The sequence below is a fragment of the Brassica rapa genome, chromosome A04 (assembly GCF_000309985.2).
Source record: "Brassica rapa cultivar Chiifu-401-42 chromosome A04, CAAS_Brap_v3.01, whole genome shotgun sequence".
NCBI lineage: Eukaryota > Viridiplantae > Streptophyta > Magnoliopsida > Brassicales > Brassicaceae > Brassica > Brassica rapa.
In genome coordinates this window covers 9,752,732-9,765,172 of record NC_024798.2, presented here as the reverse complement: position 1 = coordinate 9,765,172, position 12,441 = coordinate 9,752,732, and the positions used below count along the sequence as shown (strand labels likewise).

At 35.8% G+C, this 12,441-nt stretch overlaps 2 protein-coding genes across 2 annotated transcripts; one reads left to right on the top strand and one right to left on the bottom strand.

The window, feature by feature from the left end:
• Positions 1-197: 197 nt before the first annotated feature.
• LOC103863931 (uncharacterized protein YtfP) lies at positions 198-3,471 on the bottom strand. The gene is made up of 15 exons (XM_009141693.3): positions 3,055-3,471; positions 2,916-2,975; positions 2,408-2,521; positions 2,248-2,335; positions 2,018-2,163; positions 1,834-1,935; positions 1,684-1,755; positions 1,504-1,603; positions 1,335-1,417; positions 1,175-1,252; positions 985-1,083; positions 848-898; positions 698-754; positions 545-586; positions 198-458 (listed from the first exon to the last, which is right to left on the bottom strand). Exons 1-15 carry the CDS (start codon positions 3,388-3,390, stop codon positions 366-368), a joined length of 1,521 nt encoding a protein of 506 aa, XP_009139941.1. The 5' UTR covers positions 3,391-3,471; the 3' UTR covers positions 198-365.
• A 104-nt stretch (positions 3,472-3,575) lies between these two features.
• LOC103863930 (polygalacturonase QRT2) lies at positions 3,576-11,618 on the top strand. Its single transcript, XM_033289737.1, has 9 exons — positions 3,576-4,570; positions 4,673-4,810; positions 5,541-5,714; positions 5,811-5,831; positions 5,914-6,121; positions 6,216-6,297; positions 6,409-6,517; positions 6,666-6,779; positions 6,970-11,618. Exons 1-9 carry the CDS (start codon positions 4,421-4,423, stop codon positions 7,237-7,239), a joined length of 1,266 nt encoding a protein of 421 aa, XP_033145628.1. The 5' UTR covers positions 3,576-4,420; the 3' UTR covers positions 7,240-11,618.
• The last annotated feature ends 823 nt before the right edge of the window (positions 11,619-12,441 follow it).

Below are 12,441 nucleotides of genomic sequence, written 5' to 3'. Positions count from 1 at the left end.
AATAGGTACTCAACAATACCAAGGTTGTCTCAGTTTCACTAATAAGTTAACCAAATATCAGCGTTTCAGTTTCAAGCATGCAAACCCTTGTTTATTTAATTATTTTTCTTGTTCTAGTTATGAATCTTTTTTTGTACTAGAAGACTATGATTCACAGATGCAATTTTTATGTGTGAAAGTAAATAATGTTTAGCTTGTTTTCATAATAAATACTGACTCATTTATTTTCTTTGTTGCAGGCCATGGTATTATTTGTGGACACCTCTTTTGAAAAAGAGACAGAGATTGATGATGATTAAGATTACAATCCTACATAGATAGATAATAGAAAAATCAAATATTAAAATGTTTGTCTCTTAAGAAGACTATAATCCGACTACTTTTCTTTCTGTAGAACTCATGTTACTTGCTAATTTGCCGATGTGGGTGCCGGCGATATATCCACCTGACCAAGCATTCTGCATATAAAAAAAATACTTGCATGAATTACTATGACATGTTAAACATTTTGATTGCGTCTGAGTAGTCCTAGTTGCATGTTAACCTGAAAATTGAAACCTCCTGTAACTCCATCTACATTTAGTACCTGCAGACACATAATGTAAGAAAGGAAGGATATGATGCTACGATGGTCATGTCATGTGTATAGTATGTAAAAAGACCAAATAAACATGGTAGCAAATAACGCAACGTTTACCTCTCCTGCAAAGAAAAGATTAGGAACCAATCTGCTCTCCATTGTCTTCAAAGAAATCTGAAAACAGCAAAAGACATTGTAGATTAGGTCTAGTACAAACCCCAACCCAAAAAACACAAAGGATTAGTTTAAGTTTTCAAAAAAGCAAACCTCGGACAAAGGAACTCCTCCTGCTGTCACAAACTCATCCTTGTATTGACCCTTTTATAGCAACATAACAAAGGAAAGCGTCATCACCACCATCTTGAGTAATATAATGATACTAAATTTCATATTTGATGGTATACCTTTCCAGTGACTTGAAATGTACAATGCTTAAGAAGATCAGAGATGGAGCTCAAGGAGTTATTTGACAGGGAAGCCCACAAAGTGTCTTTTGAGGAACCCTGGTAGATCAAGAAGATGGTCAAAGACATTTTCATAAGATCAACAGGTTTTACGATAGGTTAAAGCTACGAAAGAAGGTTTGGTAAGAACCTCGCGGTCAAGAATGTATCTCCAGAATCTATTGACAAGACCGAATTGAGGAGGAAAAGTATTGGATACCTTATTCTTCTGCATCAAACAATGATCAAAACTATTAAAATAAAAGACCAAGAGAAAAAGGAAAGAGAGTAAAAGTGTGAAATGCTGTAACTGAAAACTGCAGCTTGTGTTGTTTGAGTAGGGATTTAGCAGTTTCAATGTTAATATCCGGTATGAAGTCAACACTAAGAAGCCCTGAAACCAAACCATATCAACCTTTATTAACATCACAGAGTGAACAGAGAACAAAATTTCTCTCGTTGAAGAAGGAAGATCCGAACCTTTGTACTCTGAAGTAAAGAGATGGCGTGCACCCCATGCAGAGAGCCGGAGAATAACCGGTCCACTAAGTCCCCAATGTGTCACAAGCATTGGACCAACCTTGATACAAAACAAGTAAATTTGAAGAACCTATCCTCATGATAAAGAATGTTAAACAAATGAGGAAGAGAGATGCACACCTGCACGAGCTTTGACATATCCGAGCGTGGATGTTCTAGTTTCAGTTTGGCTTGGACTTTGGAGAAACTAATCTGAGCAAGAGAAAGAAACAAGGTCAAATATAGAAGCTCGTGATACATTTTAAAAGTATAGAAACAGAGGAAAATTACTCCTGCTAACTCAGCAAGCAACGGATCATTGATCTTAAAAGTGAATAAACTCGGTACTGGATCGACAATGGAATGACCAAACTGAGTGGCTAAAGAGTGACCCTGTAACATAATCAAACAAGTCTTAAGAAAACATTGTCAAAATGGCTTTACGAAAAAAGAATTCATGTTACTTCAAAGAAACCTGTGGACTACTTCCAGTAGCAATAAGAAGATATGAAGCTTGGATGGATTCAGAAACGTCAGCAGTTCGCTTCCCAACTTTAACAAGGAACTTCCCATCAGGTTTAGTAGAAGCACTTAACACAGACTTTCCTCTCTCAAGCCTGACTGGTTCATGAAATTTGAATGGACAAAGAGAACGCAGGAATAAAGAAGAAGAATGGATTATTTCAAGAGATGTTTGTATGATACCTCCTCTAATAGTAGCTTCGTGTAAGAGACAATCAACAACAGAAGCTGAATTATCACTCACAGGGAATACTCTTCCATCGTCTTCAGTCTGTTGGATACTAGAGTTAGGTGGAATAAGACAAAACATATGCAAAGATTAAGTTGATGGGAAATTCACAACCTTTAGTGGGACTCCACGCTCAGAAAACCATGACATGGTATCAGCAGGTCCATGTGTGTAAAAGAAAGAACCCTTAAGCTCTTTATTACCACGAGGATAATTCTCCGCCAACCTCTACATACAAATGTAGTCAACATAAGTTCAAATCAAACAAAAACAGATATGCTTCGCACAGGATTAAAGACAAAACTAGAAGAAAGCTTTCTCAGTATATAACAACACTCATAATAGTGTCTATGCAACCCTCTGGGGGATCTCTCTACTTACAAATTTAATATTAAGTTAACCGAAACACAAATCAAGCTAAACGGATATGCACCAAAAGCTACTGTTTGAGGCTTTCTCTGTGAACAATACAGACAATAGTACCGTTGCAATGCTCTCTGCCAATCATTCAAAGAGAAACTTTGAGCACAATATGTTTCCCCACATGATGAAAGAGAAAGCATCATGATTCTACAGTTTTCAAGCATAAAGTTTGAAACTTTCTGTGTGGAACAACACTCACAATCGTATCTGTGCAATGCCCATTGGTGACATTGCATCGACCACCACCAGAAATCTTCACCTACAGATTGCAAATGACAAAAGAATGAACCAAATAAAAGTTTATCCATTTAGTTAACTGAAACAAGAAGATGCTGAACCTTGGAAAGAAACCTCCCTTTCTCGATAACCAAAACTCTCAGTTCAGGGGAGAGAGTCTTGGCCCTAATGGCTCCATAAACTCCAGCTGCTCCGCCACCAACAACTACCAAAACCTCTTCTTTCTTTCCGTCTAAACTGTTTATGGCAGTGGCAGTGAAAAGATTCCTCCTCCTCGTGGTGGTTGCTCTACATAACAAAGCTTTTACAGGAACCCATAAAGGATTTGCTAATTTCAAGTTCATTACCCACTCCACTTTGATTGTTGTCTGTCGATTCGAGCGATGAGTAACAATGACGATGAAGATGATAAAGATTTCAGAACGGCGTCGTTTCATCTTAAGCCGAAACGACAGCGTTTTCAAAAGATAGAAATATTTTGAACCTCGGATTGGTCCCCGCTTCTGTTTCTACGACCTCGGATATGCCAAACGTAGACAAAAACTCTGAAATTCAAACATATCAAAGTTAACAAATGTGTAAACTGTAATAACACCTAATAAAAAATGCTGGGTCCGCCATTGTGTACATGCATGGTTAAGCCATTGATAATGCAGTTGCTGATACTGGAGTCTGTTAAGTGTTAACCAAATATGACGAGTGACGCTAGAAAAACAAAGCGGAACTAACAGGATCGAAGTGCATCAGATTTCGCCATTCACGATAAATAAGTTGAGATTTTTGGTTCCCAGCTTCCACTACAAGTCTGGCTAACGTTTCCTCCCCTCGCCTATTTCACCTATATATGGTCTTTTACATATTATTACGATATATATATCAGCTCCGTTGCTGTGATACATATTCAAACCATTCTGTAACATTAACATGTTAAATTCTTTTTGTAATGGTTATTATGCGTCTCGAATATGGGTTCTCCCCTTTAATTACTTTAGTATTTAAAATGATGATTGCGTTTAATTAGATAAAAAGTAATTTGGCGTCACAGAAACTTATATTTGACATGGTGATATGTGACCCGTAGATCTTCGGATAAAACAGATGGCGTCACCGATACTTTTATTCTTTATTGTTATGTTTTCTTAAATATTCAACACTTTTTTTGTAACAACCAATTTTCAATATAACTATTTCGATTAATGAAAAATAGGTTTTCGGAATATATTTATTTTTTATATAGTTACAATACTAATTTAAAAGGAAATTTAATTTGTGATATGCTGGAATAAACAACTGGATACCTTTTCGTTGTTACATAAAAATATGGAAAAACTAAATTTTATATTATCAAATAAGATCAGAATCTATGAACGAAAAAATCAGATCTTACATGAAGATTTTGTAACAAACCTCAATCACGTTTAAGTATATTATACTTCCATTTTTCTTGTTCTAGTCGCACAGAAGAAAATGGATTTTTTTATGCTCTTAACATATCTTTTTTCTCTCTTCCACAATAATCAAACAGGTCCTTCTCATTCTTCTCCTGATGTTAACAGTAAAATTTTCAATGTTTTTGATTATGGAGCAATAGGAAATGGATATGCCGACGATACTAAGGTTAGTCTTCTTTTTTTTTTTGGTAAATTATATCATATATATTGAAAATATACAAGCTAGATTGAAATATACATATTTTTCTTTGTAATAATGTTTTTTCAGGCATTCATGGATGCATGGGAAGACACATGCAATTGCATTGGATCTAAATCAACCATGGAGATTCCTCAAGGAAGAACATTTCTTCTTCAGCCAGTTGGGTTTCATGGTCCTTGTAAATCCAAGAAAATCGTTTTTTCGGTATGTAATACTTATATGTGTGTGTGTGTATGTGTGTTTAAGATCTATAAAACCTAATTTACATCAACAACATACAAATCAATGAAAACATTTAACGGGTATATTTATTACAGGCATGTTTAACTTTAATTGTGAGGAAAATGTTTCAAAATGATGTCGGCGTTCGTACTCTAGTCTATTCTAATCTTTCTCTTTTATAGCCCTAATTCATAGGTAGGAAGAGATATTAGACCATGATTAACTCCGGTCTCTTAACTGGGATTCTTAGATTCAGCTAAAAGACAATTTTTAGTTTTTCTTAGATTTTAATTAAAAAAAAGTTAAGAACCTTTCTCAAATATTTAAGAGATATAAGAGTAATTTTTTAGCCGAAAAATATAAAAAAAATGTCAAATCATGAGCTAAGAATCCAAGTTAAGAGACCGAGGTTTGTCATTTCCTTATCTCCGGTTGTGCACCAGGGTTGATTAAATATTTATTATGCTTACGAATAGGCTCATGAAAATTTACTTAACCATAGTTTTTTAGAACGGAAATTCACTTAGCCATAGTTTGCTAATATTTTTTCCGATATATAACACATACAGTAACTTAGTGAATTTGTGATATTTAAACCATATTGATTTATTTTTAATTAAAATTATAAAATCATTTTTTTCATAACCATAGAGTTGTAAGTTTGAACGACATAGTATATTATTTTCATCGTAGCTACATTTTTTAATTGTAGATCAGTGGAAACCTAACTGCTCCTTATGCTCCATATCAATGGAAATGCAATGAAGATTACTGTCATCAGTGGATCGAATTTGCACATATTAATGGACTTTATATCGATGGTCCTGGTACGATTGATGGCCAAGGGCCAAAATGGTGGTCGCTAAATTGCAAAAAGTATGAACAAGTAAGTTCATTTAAATTTTATAGCTTTTCTATTGATTTTAGCTAATAACTTTATTTTATCTTCATTAAACTCATTTTATATTGTTTAAATTTATAGGCATGCCACAGAAGACCACGGGTATGCAATTATGTTTCAATAAAATCTTCAAACTCAAATATACGTTTGTTGCAAACTATTTTATATGATTTGTTTCTCTTAGGGTATGGTTATATCACATTCGAGTAATGTGCATATAAGTAACATTGTGGTTAAAGACAGTCCAAATTTTCAAATGTCATTGGAAGATTCGAAATGGATTTTCGTTAAGCAACTCACCATAACCGCCGATGGTGATAGCCCTAATACTGATGGCATTCACATTCAACGTTGTCTGAATGTCTTCGTACACAATAGTAACATTCATACAGGTGATTCATTGTTGATCTTTGTAGACATCTTATTTATCAAAAAATGATCTCTAACTTTAATAATTAGTTACATGTTATATTTGGTATTTTTTAGGTGATGATTGTATATCTATTGGTGATGGTTCAAAGTACGTTAATATATCAGGAATCTCGTGTGGTCCGGGTCATGGGATAAGGTATATTTTCTTCTGTATAACCTTACATGTATCAATTATAACCTTTGATTATTGTAAAATTAATCCAAAGATTATAACTAATTATAGCAAATTTTATATTGCTCAAACAAGCATCGGAAGCTTAGGTCGAAATGGTTCTAAAGAAACAGTGGAAAACGTTATCGTTCGAGACTGTATCTTCAGGAAAACAGATAATGGAGTTAGAATCAAGACATGGCAGGTAAAATCAAAGATTGAAACTATATCAGTTGCAATATTTTATCCGATTATTTTATTTTGTGACTATCAGTTGCAATATTTGATCCGACTATTTTATTTTGTGACAATATTTTTTTGTCATATTTTATCCAAATTTTTTAATTATTTAGGGAGGAAGAGGACTAGTTCGAAACATTTTATTTGAACGTATAAAGCTACATGGTGTAACCCGACCTATCATCATCGATCAGTTTTACTGTCCTCACTCGCAATGCAATAACCATGTAAGTAGATTATTTTCTTCTTGTTATATAAATGAATTTTCTTATATTAGTTTATTGCATGTAGATATATTATATTTTATGTTTTCCTTTTTTGTTTGTTCTCTACTCTGGGATATGTTAATGATTCATTGTTGTTTGAGACTATATTCAAAATTAATAAAATTGAATGCTAACTAATTCATATTCACAGACTGATGCTGTGGAGATCAAGAATATAATGTACAAGCACATACATGGAACAGCAGTGAAGAAACCGTTTGTGGAACTACTATGCAGCAAATCAGTTCCATGCAGAGATATATACATGAACGATATAGACATTCTTGACCAAGAGGAAGGAAAAGGAAAGAAATATCACAAACGATCGTCACATCCTCCTGCTGAATGCATCAATGTTAGAGGAGAGTCTAATGGTGCGATAAAGCCTAAGCTAGCTTGTTTAGATTCCGAAAGACATTGATTTGTCTAGCACACTTCTCTTTAGTTTATTTTATGCTTTTGATGAATTAGTTAGGAAGAGAACCACCAGTATTCATATTTGTTTTCTTATTTTGATATGCTTAAGAAATAATTAAAAAGTTCTTTTGAGTTACCTTGATCAGTACCCTTGATCGGTTGATCCTATGATTAGTACTCATCTCGAAATCTAAATCAACAAGTAGTTATGTTAACTAATCTTTAAACGGTGTCCAAGCACAAACGGCGACCAACTTTTACCTAGCATTCGAAGCTAACTCGCTAAAGTACCCCTGATTAACAACTTAACAAGATCGATCAACCAACAGCTTATCCTGACCGTGTCGAAGCTCATTAAAGTTCATGTTTGATCTCGACACTGATGATGTGCTTCTCGTGTATGTTAAAACCGGCTTAGGGGCTCCAGCATGTTCTTCCTCAGATTATAGAATGGATACTAGGAAGAAGAAACTTGTGGAGAAGTAGAAAGAAGGGAAGAAAAGGATGAAGAGAGTTAGTTGTTCATATACCACATGAGGCTTTTCAACAAATACTCAAAGTCTCTTAGAAGACAAAAGACTTGATGAACAAGTTGGTGTAGTAGTTTTATGCAATATCTATACTATTAAAGCATAATACTTCTTATGAATCTGCCCCTGAATTTTCCTATTAATTACAAAACATTCTATTCCCTTTTTCAATTGTTTTTTCAATTGTTTTAAATATTTTTCGAAAATGAAAAGCCCAACCAATTTGCTACTTACATTTTCGTTTTCTAAGTCCATTAAATCATTTTAAATCCCATTTTGTATTCAAAGATTTACGGAATCAAATCAAATAAAAAGAAGATCCCCCAACTTGAGGAACACGCAGAAAACTATTTTAACTGTTTGACATAGTAACTGAATTTTCCAAAAACTAATCTTAAAATATAGAAAGATTCGATTTTAAACAGAAGATCTCCCAACTTTCTCCCCAAGTTTCTCCTAAAACCTAACACCTCGTTTTGAATCCGATCAATATTATAAATAGGCAACACCGATTTCCTATTCAAATCCACACTTTCGAACAAACCAACAGGATCTATGTAGAATAATATAGGACAAACATTTTTATTTTAATAATAATTAAAAAATAAAATAGACAATATTATAAAAATTGACTATAAACAAATAAAAAATCTATTAAAGTATAGATTCGACAAATATTTATTAATAAAAATGAAATTTTTTTAAAAAAAATAAGTCTGCGCTTTTAAAGCGCGGGTCAAAATCTAGTATAGAAAGTAAAGAAACATCTCTTTCAGAACATAATCACATGTTGATTTGATTAACATATATAAACCGAATTTTCAAATTGATAACACAATATAGACTAGTAAACATTAGGAGTAAAGAGGATAAATACTATTCTTATTACATAGAACAAGATGTTACAAATCATATACTGTTTCTAGAAAAAATCATAAATATCATTGCAAAAAGAGATAAACTTTGATCAGTGCGAGAGATTCTCTACTTTTGACGAAGTCTATAGCCTTTGATCTTGAATTATCTTGGCTGATCAGATACGTAGGTTTTGAAAGAGATTCTCAACTTTGAGGGAATCTTTCTTGGCTTTGAGTCTACACTTCAACCCTTTGAGTTGAGCATCGAGCCTCTCTATACTCTTCGACAAGGCTATGACCATCATCTTCTTCTTCATCAGAGGGCCTCTCGAGAATTCATCATGCGAGAACTCCAACTCCCCAGGGCCCTTGGCGACACTTCTAAAGCCATGAGAGCGAAGCTTTGCGATAAACTCCGTCACGTTTTTGCCTAAAACAAAGGATGATTTGAGAAGAATTTCGCTGCAGAGCTTTTTCATGTCCCAGACGATGAAACTGTTAGTATTGCTTTTGCTCCACGAGATGATCTGATCCGACGAATGATCGTCCACAATCTGATATAACTGGACGTAGATTCGTAGAATGAAGAAGAAGATCCCGTTGAGAGTTTGCGACTCATGTTCCTTAATCCAAAACCCTATATTTGATTAGTAGAAAGGAAATTTTCACAAGGGATCGAATGAGATTTAGCCCTAAAGCTTCAATCATCTTTATATAGAGATTCTCTCGTTATATAAGAGCTGTCAATTGGTCGGGCCGTCCGTGGGCTCTCCCTCTCCAAATTTATAAGGGTGGTTCATGGTCATGCCCAAATGACACATGTTTCAGTTGGGCCAAAAACCAATTTAGTTTATGGGTATATTAGTTTTGGATCAAATGGGCATTGGATTAGCCCAATATACTTAATATCTAGGACTTTTAATTGATAGAAAAATTAGAATTGAAATTTTTTTTGAGATCGATGACTTCTCGATTTCTCTTGCAACGGTGAAGCGACGACAACGAAGGTTCATCGACGACGACAACGAGGGTTCATTGAGGTTGAAGCGAGTGTGCAGCGACGATGACAAGAGGGTGAAGCGACAATGACAACAAGGGTTCATCGAGGGTCATTGGGTGAAGCTACGACGACGGTTGAAGGTGAAGCTACGACGACGGTTGAAGGTGAAGCTACGACGACGACTGAAGGCGATCTCTCTGTCTCTCAGGACCTCTCTCTCTCCGACGATCTCTCTCTCCGGCGATCTCTCTGTCTCTCAGGCTCTCTCTCTCTATGGCGATCTCTCTGTCTCTCAGGCTCTCTCTCTTTCCGGCGACTTCGCTCTTTCAGCCTCCATCTCTCCTACAATCACTCTGTCTCTCAGGCTCTCTCTCTCTCTCTCCGGCGATCTCTCTCTCAAGCTCCATCTCTCCGGCGACTTTGCTCTCTCAGGCTCCATCTCCCCGGTGACCTCTCTCCCAGGCTCTCTCTCCGGCACCTCTCTCTCAAGTAAGAGTCTCTGGGATCTAAATGTTTTGGGTTGCTACGCTTAGTGTATTAGTTCTGGGTATTAAACGCTTTTGTGCTTTGATGAAGTTTTGATCGTAAGAGTGAAACCCTTTGATGAAGTTTTGATCTGTGTTTTGATCGTAAGAGTGAAACCATTTGATGAAGTTGTATGTGTTTCTTGCTTTAGCTCGTTTTGACTAGATATGTTTTGAAGGAAACTTGCTTGAGCTTCTCCTGTGTTACGATTCTTTAGTGGACGTGATTTAGTCGCTAGTGCTCTAGTTTCTGATTAAGCGTTTGTTTATTTGTTACAGGACAATGAGCTTTGATACTCCAAACCTGATGATTGAAGATAGCTTTTATGATGAAGATGAAAACATGTAACATGAAGATACTGATGAGGTCCATGAGGATGATCCAATGCCTCTAGAAATCAGTTCTTCAGAAAAAGGTACCACCAGTAGTAGTAGTTCAAGTAGACGTAGAGCTAAGTGCTGGAAAAACTTTACGCCAGGAGAGAAACATTCTGATGGTAAAACTGATGTCACATGTAATCACTGTCAAAAATATTATTTCTTGAATCTGCGTGAAAATGGAACTAATACTATGAATCGTTATATGAGAACTTGCTCAAAAACTCCGGGAAGTACTCCTAGAAGTAGTTATAGAAAGCTAGATATGGAAGTGTTTTGTGAGATGATTGTTGTGGCTATAATTCAGCACAATCTTCCTTATTCTTTTGTCTAGTATGAGAAGATAAGAGAAGCCTTCACCTACGATAATCCTTCTATAGAGTTTTGGTGTCGTAATACAGCAGCGTCAGTTGTGTATAAGATTTATGAGAAGGAGAAGATGAAGCTTAAGGCAGTCTTGGCTAACATCCCCGGTAGAGTTTGCTTTACCACAGATTTGTGGAGAGCCATTACTGTAGAAGGCTACATGTGCTTGACTGCCCACTACGTAGATGAAGAGTATAATTTGGAGATGAAGATCTTATCCTTTTGTGCTTTTCCGCCTCCCCACTCTGGTATTGTGATAGCCATTAAGCTGATCGAGCTGCTAAAAGAATGGGGGTTAGAGAAAAAGGTATTTTCTGTAACAGTGGATACTGCATCTGCGAATGATAATATGCAAGGTATTTTGAAGAGAAAGCTACAAAAAGATTTGGTGTGCAGTGGGAAATTTTTTCATGTGAGGTGCTCAGCTCACATTCTAAACTTGATCGTGCAAGATTAGTGGAGCTTTAGATAAGATCAGGGAGAGCGTTAAGTATGTGAAAGGATCTCAGTCTAGGGAAATTATGTTTCAGAACTATATCGAAACAGTTGGAATACGAGCTGAAGTGGCCCAAGCGGGTCTGATTTTAGATGTGACAACACGCTGGAACTCCACACACTTGATGCTATCGAGGGCTATTGGTTAAGGACGCCTTAAGAAACCTTAAAGAAGTTGGTAGAAGCTATAAGAGCTTTCCGTCTGAGCTAGAGTGGGACAGATCAGAACGGATCTGCAAGCTATTGGAACCATTTGTTGAAGTCACAAAGCTCATCTCTGGTTCATCTTACCCGACAACAAACTTATACTTTATGCAAGTATGGTCGATTAAGTGTTGGTTGAGAGGTCATGAAGATTCAGAGGATCGAGTTATTTGTGAAATGGTGGAGGCTATGAAATAGAAGTTCAATAAATACTGGAAAGAGTTCAGTGACATATTAGCAATTGCGGCAGTTCTTGATCCTCGACTAAAGTTTGCTTTTCTAGAGTATTGTTACAGTATTCTAGATCCTGACACTGCCAAATTGAACTTGGATTATAAACGTGGCAAGATGGTCAAGCTTTTTGGAGCATATAAGAAGGAGACAAGCACCACTAGAGCATCTACTTCACATGCTCCTCGACACAGCATACCTTCAGGATATGATGTAAGTTCATACTACTTCAAACATATATTTCTCGTGAATGTTAAGACTCGTAGACTTGACTTGTAAACGTAAGACTCGTTGGTTTGTTGTTGTAGACTTGACTTATAAACTTAAGACTCGTTGGTTTGTTGTTGTAGACTTGACTTGTAAACTTAAGACTCGTTGATGCTTGAAAGTTGAAACTTAAGACTTGTAGACTCGTCGGTTTGTTGTTGTTTGCAGGAATTTTATGCTTACTTCTCTCAAAAGACCGCCAGTGGTAATGGAAAATCACCATTAGACACATACTTGGATAAGCCAGTGGTTGATATGGAAATCTTTAGAAGTTTGGATGTTGTGTCATACTGGAAAGACAATGTAAGCCGCTTTAAAGATTTGTCTTCAATGGCTTGCGATGTCCTCAGTATC

Coding starts and splice junctions, on each gene's coding strand:
- LOC103863931 (XM_009141693.3), bottom strand. CDS start 3,390: ATGAAACGACGCCGTTCTGAAATCTTTATCATCTTCATCGTCATTGTT. Junction 2,976..3,054: donor AAGGGAGGTTTCTTTCCAAG/GTTCAGCATCTT, acceptor TGCAATCTGTAG/GTGAAGATTTCTGGTGGTGG. Junction 2,522..2,915: donor GGCATTGCACAGATACGATT/GTGAGTGTTGTT, acceptor ATTTGTATGTAG/AGGTTGGCGGAGAATTATCC.
- LOC103863930 (XM_033289737.1), top strand. CDS start 4,421: ATGGATTTTTTTATGCTCTTAACATATCTTTTTTCTCTCTTCCACAAT. Junction 4,811..5,540: donor CCAAGAAAATCGTTTTTTCG/GTATGTAATACT, acceptor TTTTAATTGTAG/ATCAGTGGAAACCTAACTGC. Junction 6,122..6,215: donor CAATAGTAACATTCATACAG/GTGATTCATTGT, acceptor GGTATTTTTTAG/GTGATGATTGTATATCTATT.